This window comes from Rhea americana, unplaced genomic scaffold, assembly GCF_003343005.1.
Source record: "Rhea americana isolate MKP2758 unplaced genomic scaffold, rheAme1 scaffold_70, whole genome shotgun sequence".
Lineage (NCBI taxonomy): Eukaryota > Metazoa > Chordata > Aves > Rheiformes > Rheidae > Rhea > Rhea americana.
The window spans coordinates 2,721,544-2,749,457 of record NW_028186868.1 but is presented as its reverse complement, the minus strand read 5'-3'; the positions used below and the strand labels follow the sequence as shown (position 1 = coordinate 2,749,457).

At 39.3% G+C, this 27,914-nt stretch overlaps 2 protein-coding genes across 6 annotated transcripts in view; one reads left to right on the top strand and one right to left on the bottom strand.

Moving 5' to 3' along the window:
- The first annotated feature begins 6 nt into the window (after positions 1-6).
- PPP1R3G (protein phosphatase 1 regulatory subunit 3G) lies at positions 7-8,846 on the top strand. The gene has a single exon (XM_085321696.1). The coding sequence runs from the start codon at positions 53-55 to the stop codon at positions 980-982; it is 930 nt and encodes a 309-aa protein (XP_085177822.1). The 5' UTR covers positions 7-52; the 3' UTR covers positions 983-8,846.
- A 1,489-nt stretch (positions 8,847-10,335) lies between these two features.
- The window catches only part of LYRM4 (LYR motif containing 4), a 77,597-nt gene continuing 60,018 nt past the window's right edge, over positions 10,336-27,914 (bottom strand). For all 5 annotated transcript variants that reach the window (XR_014897842.1, XR_014897843.1, XR_014897846.1 and 2 more), the window contains one exon: positions 10,336-10,604. Coding sequence is in view for 1 of the 5 variants with exons in the window: in XM_085321697.1 (XP_085177823.1) it covers positions 10,542-10,604 (63 nt within the window). In the remaining 4 variants the exon portion in view is untranslated. The remainder of the gene's footprint in view (positions 10,605-27,914) is intronic.

The window sequence follows — 27,914 nt, the reverse complement described above, 5'->3', positions numbered from 1 at the left end:
GCCAGGACGGGCTCGGCGGGGCGAGGGCAGCCCCTCGGCGGCGGCCGCCGCCATGGCGAGCCCGGCGCGCCTGCGGCAGGACGTAGCGGCCCCTTCGGACGAGCGGCGGCCCCGAGGGACGGCGCCGTCGCTGCCCCGCGACGCCTGGAGCATCGGCGCGGCGGAGCGGCGCGGCGCCTCCCCGCCGCGGGCAGAGGGGCTGCTGCTGCTGGAGCTCCGCCGCTGCGGACAGTCGCTGTCCTCCGGCCCCAAGTTGCAGCAGGAGGAGGAGGAACAGGAGGAAGAGGAGGAGGAGACGGCGGCGGGCGAGGACTGTTGCACCAAGTGCAAGAAGCGGGTGCAGTTCGCGGACTCGCTGGGGCTGAACCTTGCCAGCGTGAAGCACTTCAGCGCCGCCGAGGAGCCGCAGGTGCCGCCCTCCGTGCTGTCCCGCTTGCAGAGCCTGCCCTTGGAGGAGCAGGACTTGCGGGAGCTCAGCGCCGCCCTGGGGCTGCCGTGCGGGGCGTGCCAGCCGCCCGCCCTGCGGCTGGTACCCGACTTCCCCGCCGGCGAGGCGCCGAGTGCCGAGCGGCTGCAGCGGCAGCGCGTCTGCCTGGAGCAGCTGCTCCAGGTCGCGGCGCCCACCGACGTGCGGGGCACGGTGCAGGTGCTGCCCTGCCCCGGCCCCAAGGAAGTGACGGTGCGCTACACCTTCAACGAGTGGCTCTCCTTCATGGACGCCCCCGCCGTGCCCCTGCGCCCTGCCGCGGCGGGCACCGACCCGCTGGCCGAGCGCTACAGCTTCGCGCTGAGCGTCCCGCCGAGCCTGCAGGAGGGCTCGGCGCTGCACTTCGCCATTTGCTACCGCAGCCAGCAGGGCGAGTACTGGGACAACAACGGGGGCCGCAACTACACGCTGCGGTGCTGCAGCTCCGCCGGGGGATGCCCGGCACCGCCCGGCACGGACGGCGGCCCCGGGACGRCCACCGCTCCCCTCTATTGAGACCAGCCGAGGGAAGGAGCCGTGATAAGCCAGCAGTACCCCGCCTCGACGGCTGACGTGCCAGGGGAGCGGGCAGCTGCCGCCCCCGCGGTCCGCACAGCCCCGCAGGGAGCCTGGCCGGTGGCAGAGGAGCGTTGCCCGGCCGGGGTCTGCTAGCGCCGCGCCGGAGGAGGCGCCCGGAGGCAGACACCAGCCCCGCTCGGAGTGGCACGCCGGTCTCTCACGGCGGGGAGACCTTGCTCTCCGATGCCAGCGCTGCCTTTGGAATATAGCTTGAGCTATTGGCCTTAAAAGAAAAAAAAAAGAAGAAGAAACGGAAAAACTCTGCACCCCGGGCCGTCGCGCAGGGCCCCTCGGCGTGGGGCTTTGCGACGGGCGCGCGCGGAGCCGTTGGCGGCCGTTGGCTCGCGGCGCGCGAAGGCTAACGGACGCGGCGGGGGGAGGGGCGGCGGGGCCCCGCGCCTTCCCTCCGGCCACCGCCAGGCAGGAGTGGGGGTAAAAAGGGTGAAGAGGGGTTGTCTTCCCCAGCGGGAAGACGGTGCCTGGGGCTGAACTTTCCTGCAGCGAAAGCGAAAGTAGAACTTCTTGAAGGCAGTCTGGTGAGGGCGATACGCCAAACGCTGAAGTTTCTGCCACTGATGATAGCCGAGTCTCTCCTCTTCATTTTCATCCTCTTTCTTCCCCCCCYCYYTTTTTTTTTTAATTGGGCACTTTGGTTTGGCCAGCGCAACAGGGGTGTGTATTGGCTCGTATTGCTGTGGCTTGCGAAATTGTTTTCCTTTTTGGAGAGAACAAGGAGACTTAGTAGTGGTTTTGTTGTTTTTTTTTGTTGTTTTTTTTTCCTCTTGAAGTGAATTTTTAAGGTCTTGAGTTATGTTTAACTTCACTTACCTGGTTAGTTTGTGAGATGCACAAGGCACTTGAGGTTAAACTGAACGTAGTGTTCGTTACAGATTTGATCTAGGATTTTCCTGTTTTCACATCTATTTCAGAGACGGTAATATGACAGAAATGTATCTTTTTTAAATTTAACACAATTAGTAACAGTATGATTCACTATTCTGAGCATTTTCTTTTTCACTTCAGCATCCCTGCCCCGTCTTTGCTCTGCTTGTGATGACTCCAAACAACAAGCGTGTGTGTGTGTGTGTGTGGTGTGTGTGGTGTGTGTGTGTGTGTGTGGTGTGTGTGTGTATTTGTCATTTAGTGCTCTTTGATGCTGTTCCCATCTTACACAGGGGAGCCACAGGACCACGGGTGTCTGGCTAATCGCAGCTAACTGTGATCTCTGCCAGCCTTGCCCAACATGCACATGTGAGGGAAAATGTAACATGCACATACTGAATATCTAATGATTTAAACTTTGTAGTTCTATTCACCTTTAATTTTCGTGAGGAATATTTTTTGCAAAAAATTAACTGTTCGCTTCTTTTTGACAAGCCTAAATCTGTGGCAAAAGAGTTAATATATTTGCTGAAGCTGAGTTTATTAGCTTTGGTAACAGCTTTCAGTAAATTACTGTAAAGTAAGTGGTGGCGTCTGTATCACATAGTCAATAGCCAGCATAATCATGCCCACACATATCTGTATTTTTGTATTATTTGGGAAGAGGTGACTGAGTGGGATGACCTCCTTACTGAGGAATGACAACGTGATACATAGAGGGTATCCTCACTAATGAATGAAAACAAATGATTTAGTTCAACTCTCCTTATGTTACATTTTGTACCACAAGTCTCAAGAATTTATAATTTAACTTATTTGGAAAGTTCTGTTACAAGTTTATTTTGCTACACCTTTTATAACACATACTCTTAAGAATGTAATGCCTGAGCCTGTGGCATTACATGTTTTAGTGGCAAGAGGAAGGTAACTTTTTCAGGTAACTGTGGTACCTTCAGGAACGTAACTGTTATTGGGAGAGTTTGTATACACGCAGTTGGACACACAACTGATTATTTACAGTCCTCCCATCTGTTCTTGTATTACACACCAAAAGGTTAAATACTGAGAGTCCCAAGTCCAAAAACCAATTGAAAAGTACCAATAAAAATGGGTTTGTAAGAATAGAAGGTTAGAGCTTTAAAAAGCACACTGATACAAATCTTCTGTATCTTCTGTATAGCAAAATGCAACTGGATACTTTCTGATTTCACAGCCTGGTTGTATCCCTGCTCTAACATGCTGAAGTGCAACTCTTGATAGGTGGAGTGCAGAAGGAAGGCAAACTTAGTGTATCTCACTACAGTGGTGAATGTTGCAAGTCCCTAAGCAGCATTTCGGGCTGCTTGTGGTCGTGTCAGAGCCACAAAGCAAATTGTGCCAGAAGTATGTTATGGCCCAGTATGCTCTTGTAGTAGACATCTTGTGCAGATAGCTTTGATGTGTAAGGAGCCTTATTAGCACATGTGGACAGTAAGTTGGATTCAGTAGACTTGTGGTGGTTTTTCTACAGCTTGAATCTGCTTGCATTATTCTGATACAGTATCTCAAAATTCAGGTCAGCCTTCTGGGTGGAAAAAACAAACAGATAATGAGACATTATAATGCAGCAAAAATGTTGACCTTTGGATGCATGTTCTTTGGAATGACCTTGAAAGATTATTGTCCTTCTAAAAAGAGCGTACTGTGTGTTTTCTGAGATCTTCATTTTCCCTAAAAATTCAAACATTTTAAAGCCCATTATGAGCACCTTAGAATAATTTGCATCTCTATGAAGTTTCCCTTACTTGAAAATAAGTCTTTAGATAACCTGTCCTGTCAGAGAGCTGGCACAAAATCAGAGACAGAAGCAGGGAATATAGGAGAAGCAGAGAGATCTTCCAGTTGGAGTTCCTGCAGTATTACTYACACGTGCACTGCTTCAGGAACACAAACTGTTCTCCCTCTCCTCCTCCCTCCTGTTGTAAMCCCCCCCCCMCACACACACACATACACATACAACCCATAGATTATAGCATGAAGGTATGGCCAAAATCTAAAGATGGCAAAGAGGTCTTTAATTCCTTCAGAAGCCATCTTAGTTCAAACGGTACCTATCCTGTGCTCAGATTAATTGCTTTCAAAATGCATGAATAAGAGCTCTATGCATGTAAACAGAATAACATTTGCTGTTGCTTTCCAAGTTACATGTAAAGTCTCCAGAAGCATGTAAGTTTTGAGGGACAATAGAGGAATCTACTACTTCCACACACAAGTTTGTTTTAAAACTGTCATGTATTACATGATAATCTGGTAATACTACAGGATATTACATAGAATAATCTGGTATGAGCTCACATTTTCTTCAGACAGATATAGCTGTGAAATRGTATGCTTTTACAGCTGCTAAGTGATGCTAAAGGCATGAAGAGTCTTAATTTACTATGTAGTATTTTGTACTACTGCAGCCCATTCATTACTCTGCTTTGTTTATTAGTGCTGCAAAAAAGAAGGAAATTTAACAAAAATGTGGGGGAGGGGGAGGATCTCACCTTAAACAGCATTTAAAGTACCAGTCATWTTCTGATGCCTATGTATGGGACAGGGAGGGCTGCAGAATGGGTACATCAGAGAATCATGGCTAGCCAAGCTAATTTATAGAGAGCTAGAAACATCCTTTGGTAATTGGTAAACAATGGGCCATGGATGTAAAATATCCCTATCCAGAAAATGTAACATTTGTGTGATTTCTTCAGCCCTGTGAACTGAAATGCAGAAGACAAGAAGCATTTGCAGAAACTAAACAGCAAAACCTTTCCTAATAGTTAAAAAAATTGGTGTGATCTGAAACCCTGTAAATTRTTATAATCAGAGCACAATGTTTTTGTTGTGCAAAATGCTTTTTTATTACTAAGAATTACTTTTTGTGAAAGAAATAAGTTTTCTCATATAAGAATCAAGCATACTCACTTTTTAATAGTGATTGTTGTATTTGCAGATTCTTATATAAAGAATACATTTCCCAAGCCATTTTCAAAGACTACCTACATACAATTCTCTTTATTCTTATAGATGAGGTAAGGGGAGCCTTATGAGAGATCACATAGGACATTAGTGTCAAAATGAGTGTTGGAACGTGTGTACTGAATGCTAGCAACTCAGCATAAACGGAGCATGGGACTGCTGTTCTTGGTATTAGGTTTAGATTGAGAGGATATAACTTTATTTTCAAAGAAATATATTAAAAACAAAATATTTATAAATCCATAAAATCAGAAGACCCAAAAGAGTAAAATCGTAACTATAATACTCTTTTTATTTGATTGCATTATTGTTAATTTAATATTTCATAAAGATTCAAGGCATGTCTTTTGGCATATGTGCTCACAACCTCCCATCCTTCTAGCTCCCAAACTTAATAAGAAATGATAAGACTTGTTAGCACTTTTAAAAAAACTCCAGATCTGCGAATTATCAGTTTATAGAGATTTCTCATATTCCTCTGGATTAAAGTTTCTAAGGACTTAAGAGAGAAAAAGCAACCAGGGATTTTATAAGTCCCTATAAAAAAAACAACAACAAAAAATATATTTGAATCTCTGTATTTGGTAACTGTGAAAGAGATCAAAATTAAATTTTGCTTAAGCAACTTCTTGCAGCTTAATTTTTTTCAGTTGATCAAAAGAATGTGATTTCAGAAAAGGATTGTGGACTTAAATTTAGTTTGTCATCAAGAACTACAAACTTGCATGCACACTACTCCTGCTTTATTTAAAGCCTAGGCTTTCAGTCAGAACTTGAAAAGGCTGGCTTCTACTCCCATTGACATCTTTGGGATCTGGATCCAGCCCAAAGTATTGCATGAAGGCAGGGGAAATGATCTAGGTTTAATTGTCTGTTTTGTTCAGAGGCTTTTATTGCCAGGTTATGGTAACATGGCACTATGATGCATGTTCATCTGTCACGTTTTAAAATCTGCTGTCTATGCTTGGTACTAATTAAATCTTTTTTTATTYTTTTGAGAAAGAGAGAGAGRGAGAGGGAGAGAGAGAGAGASAGGGAAAGAGAGAGAGAGTGAACATTACTTGCCTTGGATTAGCATATTTCCAAAGACTGGTATAAATATTTATGCAGTGCACTGCTTCAATAGGAAGCCTGTACATTCTTACAGGTCTCCATAGTTCTGTTACTCTGAACATCCCACCCCCTCTGTAAAGCTTCAGTATTTAAAAGGCTCAACAGTTAAAAAAGGTAAGTAGCTTAGAAAAAAAGCATCTCTTAWAACATATTGATGGCATTTAATTCTCCATGTAAATGGCAGAATTCTTTGAAAATGCATGTGTGTGTGAAACAGGTTTGACAGTCCCTGTTTTTTTTCTTCTTATAACAGTAGAAAACAGTGTTGGAAGAATATTGGTTTATCTTTTTTTTTTTTTTTTTTTTTTCTTCCACCAAGGGCTCATGCACTGTTCTTTACATTCTAAAATACTGAAAAAAGTAAGAATGTAAACTTAGTAAAAGGACTCCACATCTTCATCCTTTTTTTTGTAAAGGGCATGAAGCAAAACATTCTTAAGTATATGACATAATTTTGCTGGTGTTAAGAACCAGTGGAAAAAGCAAACATTATACTGCTGACTTAAATAATACCAGGATTTCACTGTAGATCCTTATAGAAAGCACAGGAAAACATTTAGGGCACAGTTATGAATATGTGGTCCTTCCTGGCTATCTAGAGGTGCCTTTACATTGTTTTACAGGAAGTAAATTAAGGAGCTGGCGGAGTTTTTTCATAAAATTATTCTTTCCTGTTGATGCTAGAAGGTAAAAGTAATGCTTTTAATGCTTGGTAACTTGGGAAAGTTCTATGCAGAAATACTTTTTCAGAAATGTAAGTAGTGAAATCCTTCCTGGCCTATTTCAATATTCTATGTAAAATGGTCACACGCTACTCTCCTGAGTTGCTTTACTTCCAGACAGCTGTTTTCTCTGATACATCGATGCCTTTTGAAATTTGATTGTAGTCAAATCTAGTCAGCAGTCATAACACAACAGAAGTGCCTATCCTTTAAACAGTTACTCATGTTAAGTGAATTGTTCTTTTTTTTCTTTCAGAGAGCTTTTTCAAGTTTATACTGTAAGACTCATGACGAACTTTGATTTATGTAAACAGTCAAATATGGGTGCATATTGCTGAAGTAAATACTTTGCTAAAATTCTAAGATCAGAGATAGGCATTTTTAATACAATATTTCAAAGCAGACATGTTTTCATAAGACTTATTACAGTCTTAGTAAAGAAAGATATTTATTGAGCTCCCTTCTATTATAAAAAGCTATACCCTTTATAATAGTGGATATTGTACATAAATGATGGGATCATTCTTTTRCATTTTACCTACTCCTGTTGTTTACACTGCTTTGAGAAAAATCACATGTTGTTACTGACAGAGTGCCAAGAGAGAGACTTAATGTACATTGCAATTTAAACTGAACTGATGAGGCACAGTAAGAACACAGGAACTATTAAGTTAGATCAAAGTGCCATCTCTCCAGTATGCTGTCTCCATCRGTGATGATAAGCAGACACCTAGCAAAGAGTAAGAATAGGACATATGAATACGAACATGATACTAATGTTGTCACAGCCTWCAGCTATTTCTGTTCTGGACTTCCTGAGGTGGATATGGTGGAAGTATTTTCCTTCCATAGTCTGGACGATTTCATTTATAAAGTATTTGATAAACTATGCTTTTTATACAGAACTAGGTATAAYAAAAATACATAGACAAGGCAAGGAAGAAATAAATTTCCTAGGTATCTTCAGTCAAATACAACAGATCTGCATATGAATCACTAACATTAATGGMGGGTGCACTTATATTTGTGTTGGTGAAGAAAGGAAACGTGTTGATTTGCTGAAGACAGTATTGGAATGGACATCTAAAATGCACTGATTATGTGGGGTTTGAGTATTAATCAGTCTAATGCCACTGTTAGCTYTGCACTTTTGTTTTCTGAGTAGACAGACAACAGGCTTTTGGTCCTTAACAGCTGAAGTTTTGGTAAGTTCCTTCTAATAAGTAATATACAAGTAGTGGTGGTAAACTGGTAGTTAMTTTGGAGTAAGAATTTAATCCTCAACTAAGAAAGTGAGCTGTCTTAAGCTACTCTGCTTTACAGACTGGGGTGAGAGGGAAATTAGTTAYGGATCCTGAATTCATTTTATATTTTTCTTGATGGGTCTTCTCAGAAGCATATATCCTGAAAGCTACTAATGCTCCTTTGCAGGTATAAACAGCTAAGGGAATCTGAGTAGTAAACATGAGACAGAAAGTACAGGCAGATGGCACTAATATGAGTGCAGCAGTACTGTAAGAACTTAACAGCTGTATTTTTGGGCATTACTGGAGAAGTAATGTCCGTCATACTTTTTAGGGGATTAAACAAAACCAGTTCACATTCATATTATTAAACACCTACATTACAGCATATAACATCTACAGTTGTGTTCTTGGTGGAAACTAAGCTATAGAGAACTAGACAGAAAAGGGACTGGTATTTTAGAAGAAATGGTTATGTATTTAAAAAGGGACTCTGTTTGAAAACAAATCCTAAATTTTTGTTTTAAATACAGTAAAAACTTCAAACAGTAAAAATGTTACCAATAAAGTTTTTCCTCTTTATAAATTAGGGTTAATGGTACTTATATGGATGTTTACTTTGTTTCCTAGCATACATTCTCAGATCCTGAATTGGTATGCAGTGCTTGTTCCAGTAATTAAGCCGTTTAAACAAGGAATTTGTATGTACTGTTCTATGAAGACTGAGTTCCTTAGACTGTAAAACTGGCAGGCCTTCCATGACTATGTTCTCTAGAAATGTAAAATGTTATTACATTTCCTTGATTCCACTGAAAATAGTAATTAATTTCTACTAAATAATATACCTTTATTCCTTCATGCTTTCATCATAAACTTAAGTGCACTTAATTATACAGTTTGAATGTTGGGCTTTTAAAACCAGAATCTCATGTATTTATCTATTAAAATAATTAAATTCCATTTTAATAAGACAGTCACTAAAATAATTTACATTGCAATATTTATATACCTGCTACAAGGATAACTGTTACTGTATTCGCTTTTTATTTGAAAGAGAGAACGGAGTCTGGTTTGTAATCTCAGGTGGTCACAGTACCTTATTCTGCACACTCTCCATATTGTTAATGGAATGCATTAACATTTCAAGATAACTGTACAAAATTATATAAAACTTTTTAAATATTAGAAAAACAAATTTCCAATCCTAAGTTAGACACTTCTATCATCTGCTTTAATAGTGTTATCGCACAGCACACAAAAAAAGAGGCAGTAGTAAATGAAGATCAATTTTGGGAAACAAAAAGAAAAGGTCATTTTAAAGGCCACCATGTCATGATACTAGTTTTTGGTTTTTTTCTTTCTTAAAAAAAAAAAAAAACTCCCCAAACTCACAAAATCTTGCTGTACGCTGTTAGTGAAGCCTTACACTGATTTTTTTTTCCTGCAAATTTGTAACAGAAAACACATGCAAACACAGCACTGACTTGAGCAAAACTTGATTAAAATTTTGCCTTTTTTTAAAAAAACCCCACATTATCTTTAAAGTGTTCTTTATTCTACAGATTTAAAAAAATAGCAACTAAAGAGCCATATTGAGCATTCCACTTCTGCTAAGTAAAGCATGTTTCCAATTAATTMAAGTTCACAGCACTTGAGTTATTTTCACAGTTAGAAATTTCTTCTTCTGCAAAATTCAGGAGCTTTGTGATAAAGGGAAATCTCGCATAAAGTGATTTGTTACATTCTGCTAATAGCTGAACTCCAACAAGTTTAGAAAAGGACTTAGTGGCAAAATATTTTAAATCTCTCAAGTTTCAGTGATACAAGTCTTATATTCTGCTAATGACCTATTCATTGTTAAAAATAGGATGAAACTGGCTATTAACTCTTGGAAACTAAAGCAAGAACTAGTGAAATTTTTATATCACCTCCTAAAATGTCAAGGAATGCTCTTTAAAAGAACTACACGCAGTGTAGCTTCTGATACTTTTAAGTATCAAGGTTCTGGAGATGAGAGATACTCATCTCACATGTTTTTAATATTTAAAACAAACCTACATGCAAATGCATTATGTATCAAGTCATTTAATTCAGAAGCCCTAGGGCTGGGTATGTTTAAATCAAACAGGTTCAGTAGTRAGTTACTTTTTAAGTAACTGGGCAAGCGGTTTTCAGCCTAACACCTCTTCTCAGTGAGAGAGAAGGTCAGCTGCAGAAGAATGCATCTGGTTACACGCAGTTGGTTAATGAAGTTTTATTGTCAAATTAGGGCAGGAGCTATTTCATCACATGGGACATACAAGCAAACATTTCAGGATTACCCTACATGCTACTGTACATCACAGATATGCATTTTAGAACATGTGAACTATTAGAAAATAGAGTACTTTGGTTGCCAAAAAGTGAGTCCCTCAKATATTTCTTCTGCTGAACAGAAAAGCTCTCACATGTGCAGTGAGTTTATGCATCTGTATGTGGCACTGCAGGATGCTGAAGATGGTCCAATGTTGCTTCAGGATCAGTGTCTTCTCATAGCTATGTGTTTCCTGGACTCTCAATAACCAGTTTCTGCGTGGAATACAGTTGGCCAATAGTAACCTGAAATCAAATTAAAATGTCAGAAAGACAAAACTGGAAAGTAAACGTTACAATTTCAACTCCACAGGGGATATTAAAAACAAACCAAGAACTCAATAGCYCATATATTAAGCTTCCTCAGAAGGSCATTTTTCTTTCTATAAACTTATTTTCTAAGTAATACAGCTCATCTTTATCACCYTAGACCTTAGGAAAAGTAAGTAATACATAAAATAGCTGCATATATAAAATCTTGAAATGATGATACTGAGGRATATTGTTCAAAAGCAGACAGTAAAAGTTAATATTGGAAATTTCTACAGAGGAAAAGCTAACGGCCTGTATGTTTAGAAGAATGAAAAGATGGCTATAATTAGCAGRTATTTCTGATTACACTTTCTGGGTGGAGATCCAACATATAAACCGCATAGCAGTGTATTGTTCTCCAGYCCCTTTAGTGGTTACAATTTAACTTGCCTCACAAATGGTCAGAAGAGTTATACAATTAGTTCAGCAGTAACATTTTACACATACTCGAACTCACTTCTTGTTCAGGAGATRGCATTCATACTTTGCGCTTTTGCTTTTTAGTAAGGAAACAGAACCTGACAAGCCACATTTAYGTTTTTTTGTTGCCTATTGTTTGTTAGTACCTGTTAGCCTCCATCATAACATCAGTGAATTGAGTCGGATATGCTGCAAGAGACAGCAGCCAAGCACAGGCTCTTTACATAAAAATTGAGATATTAGAAGGGAAGAGTTTAATGTGAATAGGCTAATATAAGCAGAAGACAAAATTTATTTAAAAAATATGAATTTTGGCATCTAACCTAAGTCTAATCTAAATAAACGGCCTATTTTGCCCTTTCTCTCCCCTATTTTCTCTCAAAGCCTAGTACACAATAGCTCTGTGTCCTTTACACTAATAAAAAGTTCATGTATTTAATTATAGAAGTAGAACAGAAAAGACAAGCATTTAATTATACAAAGTATAATATATTTAGCATAATTTAATACTGTGCAAAYCAAACTTGACTGCAAGTTCCTTAGTTAAACCTCTCAAAGTAGTAAGAAATTAGGGAAATGGATTTTTCCAGCATTTTTAATTTACTATTTTTGAAGGAAAAAAAACTGGCAGCTCTTACATCAAAATTTCTCATCTATGTTGACATTCACATAAAATTTGTATAATACTACCTTTGAGGAAATAAACTTTTTCATCCTGATAAAGAGCTTTGCCTCAAACTTGTAACATACTAATTTTAATCTTGAAATATTCATTACAAGGGAAGAGTGATAAGCCATTCTTAAAGGAACAGTAGTTTTCCTTGCCAGCAAATATTCCACTCTCTTACTGCTCAGATCTAAGTCAGTAATAGTATATGAACAACTCTGATAATTTTTGGAATTACTTATGAAGCATACTGAACATAGAAAATTTAAGAAATAGGTCTTACACAACTTTGTGTTATGTTTTACTGATAGAAATAGTAAGCTATTAACATATGTTACATATCAAGCAGAACTCCTGGGTTACATGGCTATATACCACAAATTGTGCCATAATACTTAATTTTTGTTTTGAGCCCTAAAGAATCTTTAATCCTTTCCCATACAGTGAAGCAAATTTAATAGGAGGCCCAAAGAGATTAAAAAAATAAATGCTTAAACTTGAATTGCAGATGTTTTCTGCCCTAGCTGGAGAGAGACAGAAGCCTGTGTATGTGACTTCTCAGTCAAACACACTCAGCTGGGCAGATATCTTTGTAGGAGAAAGACACAAGCTGTTGTTTTCTGTCCCAGGCCAAGAGGTGATATTATCTACTGTACCCCTTGCCTTGAGAGCACTATAAAATCACAGATGCATGTGTTGAATTGCTTTCTTAATAACCACAGGCACAGAYACATACTAGTGAGTGCCATGTGAGTGCCACAGCCATTAATGCAGAGCCACTTCTGTCTTTAGTAGTCTGCTGCAGCTTACRTGCTCTGTTAGCTCCAGAACTTATTCCATGACATTTTAAGTTGAGCCTTGAAACTTCAGGATTTTTTTAAGCTGTTAGCCTTGAGTTTCTAACATTACGATCAAGCCCTTCAACATTTCCCACGCACTTTAGACGAAACAAATACATGTTCCRTTTATAGCTGCTGAAAAATTCACATCTATAAACACTGACTGCATCAGCAGAAAGACTGCAAGAGTATTTACATACTGACATTCATTAACCTTCTGAATCAAAATAGCATTCTTCAAATGCCCCTGTGGAAGTTAAGACTAAAGAAGCACTTCAGCAGCAAGCATCAATGTGGATTCTCTCCAAACGTTAAAGAGTTAAGTGACTATTAAGCGTTCCTTCTTCACCAAGTCTGTTTACAGTTTATACACAGCGGGCCATCTTCTGGTAGATGGCTGGAAGCCAACATAGAGGTCGGTGTCACAATATTTTCATTAATCACAGGAAACTCTTGTGGAAAAAAGCTCTACCATTTGCTCAGCAACTTTGTTACCCTTAATTTCATTTACTTCTGTAGGGTAACATGGTGCAATTTAATTCTGCRGGAAAGAATGCACAATTAAGAACCACTCTTGACATCAGGAGAACACAATCAATAGAAGTATATGGCTGCTTCTCAGATCTTACTGAATTACCTGATGTTTAAATGCTGCCTGCAGAATTATTTACTTCATAAACAAGCATGACATCTCCAACCCTTAAAACCTGACAACATATGCTTATCCAAGGATTCATTACAATTCTACATAGTCATTTTTTTTCCTCGTGAACTTGAAAACCAATATTGCCTTCCATGACTTATTGTTTCATAATGGGATTTATCAGTGAATGTAAGTGACTAAAACAAACGGAAAAAAAATACTGCACAGTAAGCACTGGTTCATCCTATAATTGAACCATTCTCTGATTAATACGTGGCTGTGTGTTCACTTGAAATCAGGATCTTCCCTTACTCATGGCTCAGAGCAATGAAAGAAGCCACTTCATGCACTCTTTCACAGCTATTAAGAAAAATACTATGTAGGAAAGATTTTCCCAAGGTAACAGAATCTCAGAGATGTGTACGTGGAAAAGTTTTCAAATAGAATTAAATATGAAAAATATGAAAAAATGTCCTGAAGATATTAGCAGAATGCTCTATCATCCTAGAAACTCAACAAACCCAGTTAAATTGCCAGCTCTAAACTCTGTGCTCTCAAATGGCCCAAGGTTGGCCAGTTTCTGGCTCTCAGGACTGCCTGTGGCTGGTGAGCAGTTTGTGGGCTTGTGGCGAGCTTTCACGCCAAGCTGTGCAATACAACTCAAGTGAGATAGTAGTGAAATGAGGAAGATTTAGAAGGTAGCATGAATCCTAGGAGCTGCCTTCCTATGCAACACAGCCAGTGGAGTGGATCCTGTAGACTTCTGGCCACTGTCTGCAAAACACTGCTAGAGTATCTTCCTCAGTTTTTGAAGGTATGCGGCAGATGTTGCGGTTTTTATCCATATGAGGATTTTGCTTTGCAACTCAGAGTTAAAGGAGAAGTGACTGCCCTATTTCTGCAGGACTGCAATTAGATGACCAGGTCTTCAAAATTTTTCTGATTTTGCCACAGTCATTTTAGAGAGCATGGGCCTGCTCTGAAACGTATGATGACATCTTTACTTGACAGCTCTGTATATATGTTCAAATACCTGCCAATTTAATAAGCACCATATTTTTCTGCCTTAGTTGTATTGGCTCTGCAGTACAAAGGTAGCCAGGTGTCTATTTTTGAGTGCACTGTAGAGAATGATAACTGAGGAGGGGATAAACTGGGAGCTCTACCAGATCCTGCTGAGTCACTGAAAGAAGGTAACTTCTTGTTGTTGTCCCAAAACTGCTCATCATTTTCTTCCTGCCAAACTTGACATTCTCCATTTACTAGTAGAGACCTACTAGCTGCCTACCTTGAGTGAAGGCTCACTAACCAATATCAATGAAAATGGCTGGAAAGTCCTAAGGAAGCAGGTCTGAGGACAGGCAATGTCCAAAAGGCAGTGACAATGTACACCCAGGATAATAACCCACATAGGTGGATCTGAAGAATGATGTCCACAACTTTAGTRAACAAATGCAAGGTCTAAACAGCAAGAAATCTTGTCTGTAACATTTCTTAGCAGGAATGATACATGAGAAGGAAAGATACCAGTTTGGGTCTCAACCCTTTATGGAGTCGTGGSACCTGGTACAACTGTTGACATTTCTTGCTTGAGTTTCACAGTAGACAGAAAAACGTCATTTTTCTAATTGCAATTAGAGCATGTTTTAATGTAATAAATATAACTAGAAACGTTCATAATGATATTTTTACCATCACTTTCTAAGCAAAGTCAACATAAGGTTTGTACAAGGAAAAAACTCAATGGAACAAAAGAGAAAATTTTTCCTAGTGATACTTTTTAGGTGTTTATTATCTCTGCTTGTAGCATAATTAAGTCCCAACTTCCCCCTCAGAATTTTTATTTTCTATTGTGTGCATATTTAAATTAACTTTTAATCAATTGATGAGTCACTGCCCAGAGAAACCACCATTTCACATGTACCAAATGCAGCTTCCATCCTYTATCCCTTCTATGGCTCATCCCATTTGTAAGATGAATAATAATAGTAATAAAAATAAAAACTGTGTTTGTCTATTTAATAACTCTCCTCTAATTTAAATATAATTACTGAAATAATCTTTAGGGAATCATTTTCTGCCCACAAAGGCAAACCCACTGAAGGGATTCTTCTTTCTATTGTGTATTTTTATATGGCAAATGAAAGCAGAAACAGCCAAAGGGGAGATGSGGTAACACTCTTAGTTTATCTAGAATCATTTTATTGATAAAAGACAAAGGCCTCAATATGAAAAAGAGACAGAGTGCCACCACAGCACTGGAATATGAAAAYATCCTAAGAAAGCAATTCCTTTAACTTTTCTGATTATTTAAAAATTGTTTTCCCGAGACAGTCATCATAGGAGAGGTAATGTTCCTTTTTAAAAAGAAATGCAGATGATTAACTGAAGTTGATGAGCTGCAGATGGCTTTACATATTAAACACATTTATATATATAAACAATCTATTTATAAACATAGCTGTCTTCCCTGCAAGCAAATGTGCAACAGAAGAGGGAAGAAATGGTTACCTTATTACAGCCAAGGATCACATATAAATATATGCATTTTCATGGTTCCTAATTATGTAGAAAAGTCCTGTTTATTAATATGTTTCTGTCATATACACATATACAAATATGTATACAAAAACACACACAAACACACATATATATTTAAAACCAGACTGGTTTGTCTTGTTGCACCTGAACTCTTGGCAGGTTTATCTCATAGGCACACTGCTGAATCTTAAAAGGAAAATCACTGAAGCCTCTGCAGTCATACCTGCATACACTCCCAGTAATCTTAGCTTCTAGCGCCATATTAAAAAAATTGCCCATAAAAGAGATTAATTCCCATTTTCTTGTACTACAATTATAAAATGYTTGCTAAGTGAATGCTGACAAGAACAGAAACGTGCCAGAATACTGTCTACTTTTAAGAGCCAGCAACAATGTTATTTATAGGATGTTTACCTAATACCTCTTCTGCTGGATGATGACCACCTTTTATTGCAACTGTATGTGAACYGGGTATCATTACTACCTCATTTCCCATGTGAGATATGCTATATACAACACATTTTATTATTAATATTTTTCATATTAAAGCCTATTTAATGTAATATTAAATGAGTATGAATAATAATGTTCAAAATAATCTTATAACGCAATAAAAATGCATGTATTAAATCCTAATTAAACACAAGAGCAAACTAAAAAGTCACCTATGCCTGTACAATGCTTTGCCAAATTTCTGTTTGTGCTAAGTGCTGCAGCAGCAGCTTTTTTCTGTTTTTTTTTAAAACTGTCCCTACAGACAACATGGACGTAACAGACATAGCCTTTGCTCCAAATAGCACTCACTTTATATAGCTTGACATAACAAATAAGGGTCCTAAACAGAGAAAGAAAAACATTGGAAAGAMAAGTGATGAAGATCATGTGGTGTTTCAGGAAAGTCACACTGTTTCACTTCTCTCATTCCCTGTAAGCCTATTTTCAGAAAAGCCTGAAGCAGAGAAAAGGCATGTGACACGGAAAATGCCATGTTAAAAGTACACAGGACAAAAGAGCAGATGGCATGGGGGCACGGTGCTGAAAAGGGAAAAGAGACATCCCTCTGCTGGTGCAAAGAAAGAAAACKGTATAAAATGACAGACAGTTTGTCAGAAAAGTAATCAGTGACTGATTTGGGCTTGAACAGCCAGATGAGGCTCTGCTATGATGCACATCCAAGCAAGAAGCAGATCTGCAGACTTCTCTGCACAGGTAACTCTCTCAGCTGGTGTGATCTTTCATGCCTTCAGCCTCTTGGCAGTCTCAAGGTTCACATCTCTCCTCTTTTCCTACTTGCTGCCTGCTAACATACTTCAGCGTGTTGCCATTTCCTCTATGTTTACATGCTTTACTTAGACACTTCACCAAGTAGATCAAACTCTTCAGAAGGCCAAACACACAAGAAGCAGGGTTTCCAAAAAACCTCAGTCCCAGCCAGGTAAAGGGGARAAACTGAATATACTCTGCTTGGAACGCAGCGTGCGCAACAGCAAAGTCAAGTGAAGAAGCGAAGTGAAGTATGGCAGGAAAAGATATGCTGAACATTAGGGCTTGGAAATACCGCGGGCTAGATAAAGCCTTGGATAACACAGCGCTATTAAGAGCTGTGCTGTAAGAGCTACTCTGGTCACACAGGTACATTTGCCTAAATCACACCCAGAGCATCCTATGCTTTGCAGCAACTGTATGGGCAGAATGASCAAAAGTCGTAGGGAGAGCCCTACTTCTGTGAACAGCACCGTGCAACGGCCCCTTTCATAAAATACACTTTCTGCAACACGGCCAGCGAAACACTAATGCGTGCATATTACAGATAAGTGCCTCCACAGCACATACAAACATTAAATTATCATTACAACAGGAAACACTCCAGTCCTTGGTGTCATTTTGGATCACTAATTATGACACACTGTTTCGGAAAGAAACGCTGAAGAAAATCTGGTCCATAGGGTTTTGTGTAGATGAATAATAAATATGCTTATGCTTATTGAGCAGTGTGATAAAGTAATTTCATAGCACTAACAAGGCTTACATACTGTGAACTACTACAGATCTAAAATAAGCTGCCACTTAATGCTCAGCAACATACAGAATCTAAAGACTCTGTTTGACAGCATTTGTATTTAAAGTCAGATATTAAAAACGCAATGTACTGAAAGAATCAACGTTAGCTTTCCTTCTCATCTACTGTAAACTGGGGAATATAGCTGCTGAGAAGAGCTGCAAGATAGTTACACAAGGATGTGTGTGGAATGTTTGTGGCTTAATGTCTTTTAGAAAATGACTTTTTTTTTTTTAATATACAACACATCACCTTTTGCACTTGTTTCCCCCCCTAGCTTCAGGAAATTTCTACAAAATAGTCTATTTCGGATTTTCTCCCAAACCCCCGGAAAGAAAACTGCCATCCTTGAAAGTCTCTGCAGAACTCACAGCCCATTCTTTCAAAATGTTAATCTAACTTTTCGAATCAGGAAAGAACAAAGGAGAACACAATTACTGCAAAACAAGAAGACATATCAGTTTACCACTTTTTCCTCCCTTTCTCTCCAAAGTAGGTGCAGATCTTTGCAGTTCTTATTGAAAAGTTCCTAAACAGGAAAGTAAAGGAAGAAAAGAATGTGATGCAACTGAGGTCTTAAAAAAAAAAAAAAAAAGGTTTCAGACACCTGTGACTAGAAAATGGAAACATCATTCACAGAGGAAGTCCTTTTTTATTATGCAATTTCCATAAAAACGGAAAAGGAACATGCAGAACGGACTCCTTGACTGGGAGCAAACACTAGATGCAGGACAAGGGCACTTGTCCCAGAGCACTGAATCCCAAAGCACACTTGTATAGTGAGAAACCTGGGATGGAGAACGGATCACGAACTTTCAGTGCTTTTAACTGAGATTTGCTTGCCTAAATGATGTCAGAAATCTTTGAAATCTTGCATGTTTTATGCTTCATCTTTTCCATATTTTTAAGAAAGTGAGCAATACACCAAAGTACCTGCAAGGCAGAATGTAGGGAAAGGCTCAACTTCAGGAACCAAGACTGAGAGAGAGTGGGACAGACCAGCCCTGGTGCTAAAGCAAGACGGCCTGGCTTTAATTCTGGAAAAACAYATCTGAGTGTCTACGTCCAAGAAATATGCTAGAGGAGATGATGTTGGTGCTCACTCCAAAAAAAGGAAGCTTAGCAATGTGCAAGCTCAGAGTGGTGAGAAAAGCCAAAGTTGATGAGTCTTCAACTAGCAAAACACTGTCACTGCAGTAGCACAAGGAATTGCTCTGGAGTTTGTCTCCATTCAAAACTGATAGCAGTGGTATCTCCTAAGGCACAATACTCATGTGTGCTCACTACACTTAAACTGCAACTTTAATAAAAAGTTTCCACAGTAACTGCTTTACTACACCTGATGCACGTGAACCATTTCATAGTAATAACTCCATGAGACAAATGGTAAGCAAGTACACAACATATATTTTGCTTAAGGACTCCCCAGCGGGAACTGAGGGGACACAGTTCTTTGCAAGATCCTGCCCCATATTTTACGGAAAGTACAGAGGCAGCAGGAATACAAGAGGAATACAAGAGGTATAATTACTGTAAGAGCTCAGACCACCTGTTTAAACAGACCACCTGTTTAAACAAAAAAAATAACCTTAACTGGTAGGAAAACTGCTGCAATTCAGATAGGTTTGCATTTCTGTGATATAACCACTTAGCGAAGAAAGATGTACCAAACAAAGCAAATATTTTTCCTTTCAAGCAGAACGTGCTTGTGTACATCTGGTAAGGCAATATAGTACTTCAAAAAAAATCCAAGTTTATTTAGTTATTTATTCTGAATCTTATCCAAAAGCCAAACATAAAGAAGAAAAACTTCAGGTGCCTCAGAACTGTAATATTGTTTATTCTAGCAATTTAACTATTCTTCTTTTTGTTAATGGTCTGTGAGCCACCAGAATATTTCATAAAACATGTTTTTGTTTGCTGCTGATATGCTATATTTTGGGAGGTGAAAAACGTTGTGAGCCACTGAATTTGTACATGAATGCACATTAGCCACAGTTTAATTATCTGGTGGTGATAAGCCTGCTTCTAGGCTCTAGATTGTCCTCACTGTGGTTGTTAATGCTGGTGACAGGATAGCACCATGTACAACACTGCGTTTTGTAAAAACTGCCAGATGTCATAATATCATTTTAAAGTAACAAAGCTCTTCAGCTTGTTGGAAAAAAAAAAAAAATGAAGCCAATCCTGTAGCATATATGCTTTTCCAGGATAAGGCACAGAGACATCGCCTTTTTTCCTTTCCTTAAGCAAAGCCGAGGTTTTGACAAAACAAAGCGTTAAGCTTACATCTACTTGAGGAATCGTTTAAAGTTCCAGTTCTTTCTCTGCACTGTTGTTTAATTTACGCCCATTTTGATCATGATCACAGGCTGAACTTTTCTGTGTGCAAATTTAAACTACAAAATTAAATTTGAAAGAACAGAATCAACCAATTGAATTTATCTTTGGAAAATATATTCTACTTCCAAAGATAGCTCTTGCACTGGTTCCCTTTGATTCTGTATCTTCACCCACAAAACAGTACTTCACCTATGTAAATGTTTTCATGCTGAATCTTTACTGCTGAGGATAATCCAGCATTTGGCTGATCTGTAAGTGTATTAGGCAAGAAATAGGAATTTTAAATTTTCTGCATAGGCAAGCCCTCCTTTTTTTTTTGGCAAAATCCCAACAGATTACTAAACTACAGTCATCTGTTTCTGACAGAATCACAAAGATAACTTCCTTGTTTATCCGACTTTGTATGATGGAAGATATCCAAGTTTTTTTTTTTTTTTTTTTTTTTTTTTTTTTTCCTTGATCAGAAGCTCAGATACCCCCAAGTGTTACAAGGAAGCTCTATAAAACATGCAGTATCACCACATCCTTGTTTTCCTATCCTGGGGGGGAAATAGGTAGTCAGTCCCTTTAGCTCTTGGGAAACAAAGACCTCAGCACTTGGAATTTTAGCTGTAAAAAGAAAGCACTGCCTGGACTCTATAAACGCCTCGAAATCCTCAGCAGGGAGCAGATGACAAAGTATATTGGTATTTTAGAATTGAGGATGCATTTGTTGAATTTCTATCCAAGTTTGTGACTACAAGCTCTCCCTGCACAAGAACTTTACTATAGACAGCCTCAGATGAATTAGCTGGTTCAGCTCAGTTTCCCCCCAAAATACCCTAGTCAAAAAAAGTGCTATGATCTACTCTAGTTAAGCAGTCTCAGCAGAGGCCAGAACTGCAAGTGAAGTGAACCTCTCTGCCACTTCTTAAGACAATCTAGGTTCTGACTGAAAGACTTCAGTCTCCCTACAGCCTTTAATGATCTCCCAGTACTTTCAATACAAGAGCTAGGCATTCACTGAGGTAAAACTAGCTTATAGCACAGAATTGAACCCAAGCCCTCAAACTTGAATCTTCTGAGCTTTAGACTGGTGTCTGATCATCACTTTCAGCAGGCAAGCTTGCATTTAACTTTTATCTACTCCACACACATATGAATTAATTTTTTTTTACAAACATTAAGAAGAATTAATGAGGGAGAAATTGGTTATTTGCAAACCCTCCAKCTCTTAAGCAGAAGATACCTGTGTTTGTGTGGATGTAGGGCATAGCTTACATTAACTTCTTTAACTGGAATAAACTATAGCAGCACTTTTTCTTTTTTCGGCATAGATRAATTATTGGGGTTAGCACAGCTGGTTTGTGCTAATTCTGTACAAAGAGTTCTTTTCACTAGTGTGGGTGGCAAAACATTTTCAGCAACTGGCTTAATTAGTTCTTCCTTCTTTGCAATAGCAAAGGGCCGTTCATAAAAAAAAGGGGGGAGGGGGAAGAGATTGTAACAGAAGATGAAATATAAAATAATCCTGTTTGCTGTTCCAGTTTTGCCAACTCTTCCCTATTTAATGTCACACTAAACAGAGGCTTGCCCTGGCATTTCTCAGGACAGATAACAATCTGAAGGGAGCAGTTAGTGGTTAGGCTAAATATAGCTGTGGAAAGATCTCTGTTCTTCTGCACGGGATATATTATAGCATTCCTCAAAGAAAACACTCCAGGCAAAGGCAAGGGGCACAGTGATGGGAGGGCTGCAGAGGGCTTTCCCCTCTGCAAAGCTGCCCCGGGGTTGGTGGGTGGGTTGTTCAGGGATGGCTGGGAAGTCCGAACCACAAGCTCCATCACACAACCTTCCTGACATCTATCAGTTACATGGCAAAACCCGACACGGCTGCCAGGTACAATCATTTCAGCGTCGCTSTTCCCACCGCACAGCAGGCCTGCTCCAGGGTAATCATCATCCCCAGCGACAACCGGGCAGCGCAATCCCCCCACCGCGAGCTGCCCTGGAGCGCTCAGGCTCAGACGGGCACAAGCACGGCAGCGCATCCCCCTTCACTGCTCTCTGCATGATGCAGCTGCTTGGGAGATTAAAACCTGAGGCTTGCGAGGTATACTCGACTTTCCAAATGCCAATGAGACAGAGGGTTAAAAGCCAGCAAGGGCACAGACATTTATGTTTACCTTCCTTACATGCCATCGAGGAAACAGTTAGAGATTTTTTAGTTCTTCTGGCTGCTCTGGAAGTCTACTCCAGCGAGCAACAAGTAAATCCATTTAAAAACAATCCAAATTGTTACAAAGCATTACAAATGTTTCTCTTTCTCCTAACTATATTGAAGGTAGGTAGGAGAAGGAAAAATTTCAGGAAAAACAGAATATGGAAGGGGAAAAAGCAATCAGAAATTCAAACTGAAGGACCATTTTAAGAAGTAAGATAAAAAAAACAATTAAAGAGGAAAACTTTAAGATACCTTCAAGAAAAAAGCAAACTGTGAAACTGAAAATACATAGTGTTTACCTGTATCTACAGCTCCTGATTTTTTTAAGCAATTATTTTTATATTTATCCATTCATTTGTTTTGGAAGCAAGTGAAAGCGAGAGGGTTGCCCCTATAGATAAAGTTAGGCAAACTGATCGAGAGAAGAAAAGCGAGCGATCAAAACTTCCTACACRTGCCCCCATCTCAGTGATGACATGAGCAGCCTGACATTGAGAACGGTGTTTCTAACACATCGCTCTCAGTAACAACTGCTAGAAAGCCAGTGGCATTGGCCCTTGCAAGGGGACCGATGAACTCTGAAAACATTAACACACTGCGGGTGGACACGACAACTAAGGGGAGTGTATTAAATCTAGGATTTCCTCAATGAACAAATCCTGCCAGAAATAATTTCTGATGTGAGATGTGCCAATGCTTGTGGCTTGACAATTTACATGTTTCTTCATTCTCTATTCCTTCACCCTTCTAAAAACCACTGAAACAGAAAGGGAAAGTAACTGACTAGACACTGAAAAAAATGAAGCTGCTCGCACAAAAACTGCTCTCAGGGACATAAGCAGAAAATAGAGATTCCTCTATTGTTTTTCAGTACTAATCATTCAAAACTGCTTTTAACAAAATGAGAAGATTAACAGGTAAGAGATTAGATATGTTTCTTTCAAATGCTTTGGCACAATGCAGGTATTTATGAGACATTACTCTTGAAATACAGATCAAAAAAAACCTCTTGCTCATTTTATGCTAACTTTTGTTTTTTTTTCCTTTAAAAATACTGTATAAGTCCACGCACGACTGTGTACAAAAGAAAACCCCTTTGAGGAAAAAAACACAGRAAAGTGGACCAGTAGATGGCATTGTGGCACTTCAAAAGATAGTACAGAAAATCCCATTTTAAAAAATGCAAGCGTAAGTACCATGTTTAACCATTTACTGCTTAACCAATGTAATATTTTTGCTCCTGCTCAATGCTACACATGCATAACTGAATAAACAACACCACACGATGTAGCTGCACTATCATACTAGCCCTGAAACAAATCTTCTCTGCTCTGGTTCCCAAATCCAATTAGTTCCATATGCTAGAGTTACAATCCCAGATCTGAAARGATGATCCTTATTTGATGACTAATGTCCCATGAGACATAGCCATCAAGGGGATACTAGAAAGCATCTGATTAGTTTAAAAGTGTTTTCTAAAAAGTAATCATATAAAAGACCTTAAGCAGGAATGTAGATGGTAGGATTTTCTGCCATACAAACCCCACTGCAGAATAGATATTAGCCCTTAAAAACAAACATCTGGGTGTTTTATCAATACTCCCACTTTCTTTCAATTAGACTGGTGATACCTGGTCACAGCCATGGAAGAGAAGATTGCATGGCATTACGGACCTCAATTTCTGTGCAACACAACAAATTTCTGTATTGCTAAAACCACAACAAAACTGAAATCATCTTGCAGCACTAGATGCACAGAAAAACTGAGGAATTTACTTTAGGAATTATATTCCTACACAAAAAAACTTATTCAAACCAAAGGTAGAGTTGCAGTTATCAGCAGTTCAGTTACATACTACAATACAGATAAATACTAGAGTCAAAAGCAACCCTTAAGTGTTGCACATAAAGTAAATGCAAGTTAAGAGTCTCGCCCTTACAAAAAATACTAATTAGAGATTCCAGTCTACTGCCTTCCTTGTATTTTGAAATGAAAGGAGGGCTAACCACATACTGGGTTGCATTAGCAAGACTGCAGCACTGTGAGGAGAGTGATTCTTCCTCTCCCCTTGACACTTGTGTGGTCACATCTGGAGTGTGAGGTCCAGCTGTATGCTCTCCAGCAGAAGACAGACATCTATGTACTCTCATGAGTCCAGTGGAGGATAACCGAGATGATCAGAGGCTTAAAAAGCACGGTGTACAAGAAAAGGCTAAGAGCACTGTGTTTGTTCAGCTTGGAGAAGATAGAGGGGAAATTTTATYGCTGTCTGCAACTACCCTATCGGGAGGGTAGAGAGAAGATGGGAGCCGCGCTCTCGGAGGTGCACAATGATAGGATGACAGGCGCCAGACGTGAGCTGGAACATGGGCAATTCTGATTAAATAAAGGAAAAATGATTTTTTACCATATGGTCAAACACCACTGAGGTTGCCCAGAAAGGCTGTGAAGCCTAGTTTTACTGTGATATTTTTCTTGTCAGGGATTTCTAAAAATCCTTGTATTGTAACAAAGAATTGCAAAATAGCTTAACTGAAGTTGCCCAGCTTAGGGGCTCTAATTAAACTCATTAGTGCACTATGAGTGACAAACTGCATATATTCAGATTTTTTTCCATGACACTTCTACTGGAGAAAAGTAAAACAGTCAGTTTTTCTGATGGAGAATTTCAATTTCTGCTTTGCATTTCCTGATTGGCTAATATTTGGGTTAAAAATAAGCAAACACCCCCCCCCCCACAAACAAGCAACCAAAAACTCGTCCCCAAATCAAAATAATCCTTCAAATAYTTTTGCCAGCTTAATGTGTGAAAAACACCAAGCTCACTTTAGCAAAGTATTTTTTTTAGTGAAAATTCTTTTATTTTAAATTTATATCGCTTTAAAACGCACAGAGAAATACAGGATATTGTCTTTTCTATTCCCTTATGAAGCTGTGATCATTAACATAACTGTTTAAATATTATAAAGAAACACCTTGTTTCTGGAAGAGAGGTGGCCAGGTTGGCCTAGAGCACCCAAGAGAAGACAAGAAACRGTTCTTCCCTCTTGCCGTCACAGTAAGACTCTGCCTGTAGAGCTAAATACCAAATGTCACTAACTACAAAGCACTTCAAGGAAAAAAGAACAGTGTAAGAGAGAAGAGAACAAAAGAACTGTTACGTTGCATCAGTTCAAAGATCCATCTTTTCAGGTATTTTGTCCCCACCGCTCGCTATCATCAGATCCTTTGGAAAAGGGAGCACAAACATGGTATATTAATCTTTCCATTGGCATGCCTCCTCCGCTTCCAGCAACCACAGCTTTTTGGCAATTTCCTAGCCATGCAGCTGTGACCACACCATCATTTTAACAGACTGGATGAATTTGTTTAATYCCTTCCTGACCTATCTCAGCATGCTGTGGCAATGAGTTTATGATGCAATTATGCACTTTTTCAAACTTCATGGCTGCTAATTTCACTTAGACCTTGTGTTATGAAAAACAGTTCAACTGTCATACAATTTTTATTTTCTTCATGCTGTCCAGAAAGCTTTGCTTCTTGCAAGGGCTTTCTAACTTCAAGTGCTAGGTGTTCCTCATGGAAAGATTCTTCCCTTTGTATACAAACACCTTGGAATCAGGAAGGAGTACAAACTATGTCAGAAGTATGCAACCAGCTGATACCTATGCTGTCTGGAGCAGCGAAAGCAGGACTAACAACTGACATCAGTTCTGAACAGGCTGGAGAAGTACCTGGACATCTGCAACTGATACGATACTAAAAACTGTCAACGATCAAAAGGCTACTTGGATGACTGCTCTTATTATTAATCCAGGCCTTGGGGAGAATTGTTGAAAAAGCGCAAGGTCCTCAGGACCACAGAAGGAAGAGCGTATTAGAGGCTCACACCTTCCGAGGAGTGCACATGATGGCCCTCGTTGCTTTGTCCTCTGGGATGGGACTGCAGAAGGTGTTCCCTGATGACCGAACACAAAGTCTATGAGAGATTTTCAGAATGCCCAGGTGTGTCTGATTACCAGAGTCTGGTTCAGAAAGTCTACGTGTCAGAGCTGATCCCTGGAATACATAAAGTCTGTAGCATGACCTTGTGTGGTGAACTCTAGAACCTGCTGGCTCACAGGCTGAGGACATCCTCCTTCACTGGTTTATTTATGATGTGTATTGGACCTTGAATCCTGTGAGGTTGAGTGCTGGTGAGTGCCTCAGAACTAGCAGGAAGATGACACAGGGTCACTCGATGGTTTTGAGTGAGAAAACATGCCAGTGAGAAAAGAATCAGTTTTCTCATGTTCATCAGTTCCCCTTTGCTCTCATGAGAGAGCTTGATAAGGAAGGCATCTTGATCCATGTAAGAGAGACACTTTCTGCCAGCAAGACTTCGCAGTTTTGCCCTTGCGGTTGAATCCAAAGTATGTGATTTCCTCTCAAACATTATACTCTATTTGTAAACGTCAACTCTTCTTGTACAGCTGACACTGGGAGAGACCTGGAGCTGAAGCAYACAGAAAAGTACTCATACTCTGAACATGTAATGTGGTATTGTTTCAATCCATTCAATGGCTCATGACAGTCTCTACTAAAGATGAGGTTCACTGTGTCTAGTATTTGTTACAGAGAAGGGCAATTAGCTAATTTAGCTAATACTAAAGAGATTTTTTGGAAGATGACTATTGTCTCAAAATCCACTTTGTAAACAATCTATATAAATGGTTTCTGAAATACTTTAAATTGGTTTGATACTGATTTGCCAAAGCTGAGGCCATTGTTCAATCCAGTACAGATTTTCAGAGAGATTAAAAAAAGTGATGATGATGGTTGTGCCACAGACTTGCATTGTTCTTCTGGGCCAAAATTATAGTCAGAAAAGAATAACTTACTTGTAGAGACATACAAAGATTCATGGTACAAATCACACTAACACAGTCTATGAGATTTTCTCCTTTTGTTCCACAGCTTTTAAGAAYGGTAATTATTTATGAAAGAACAAATTCCTAAACCATATCCACCTACAACCATGGAACATCTGCACCAGAAAGGGAATTCAATTTTATGGTTCTATAAAGTTTGAAGCTCCCCACTGACAACATCTGTCCAGAAAGAAGAACAGACACCCAACTTTTCTATGCTTTTTTGCCCACCTGACCTAATGTCCTTTATACTAATCAGTTGGGCAGATTTAAATCAGGCTGATAAAATCTCTTGGGTAAATTAAATTTTTAATTATGTGACAATACTTCCTGGTTCTAAACATTGGGCCTAATTGCTGTAGCTCTCTATGCAGTTTTGTTTAAAAAGCAGATCATCAGAAAATGTATTATCCTCAAGACACTAGATTTGCTAATTCGCTGTATAATTCCAGAGCTAACTGACAAATTCTTGCCATTCTGAAAGCAGTTTGTCATATTTTCCAGGCATTCTGATACTGCCTACAGCACGTCTATGCCAGGTACAATAAAAAGAAAGTTCTCAACTCAGCAGGAATTATGTTTCTTAAAAAAAAAAAAAAAAAAAAAAAAAAAAAAAAA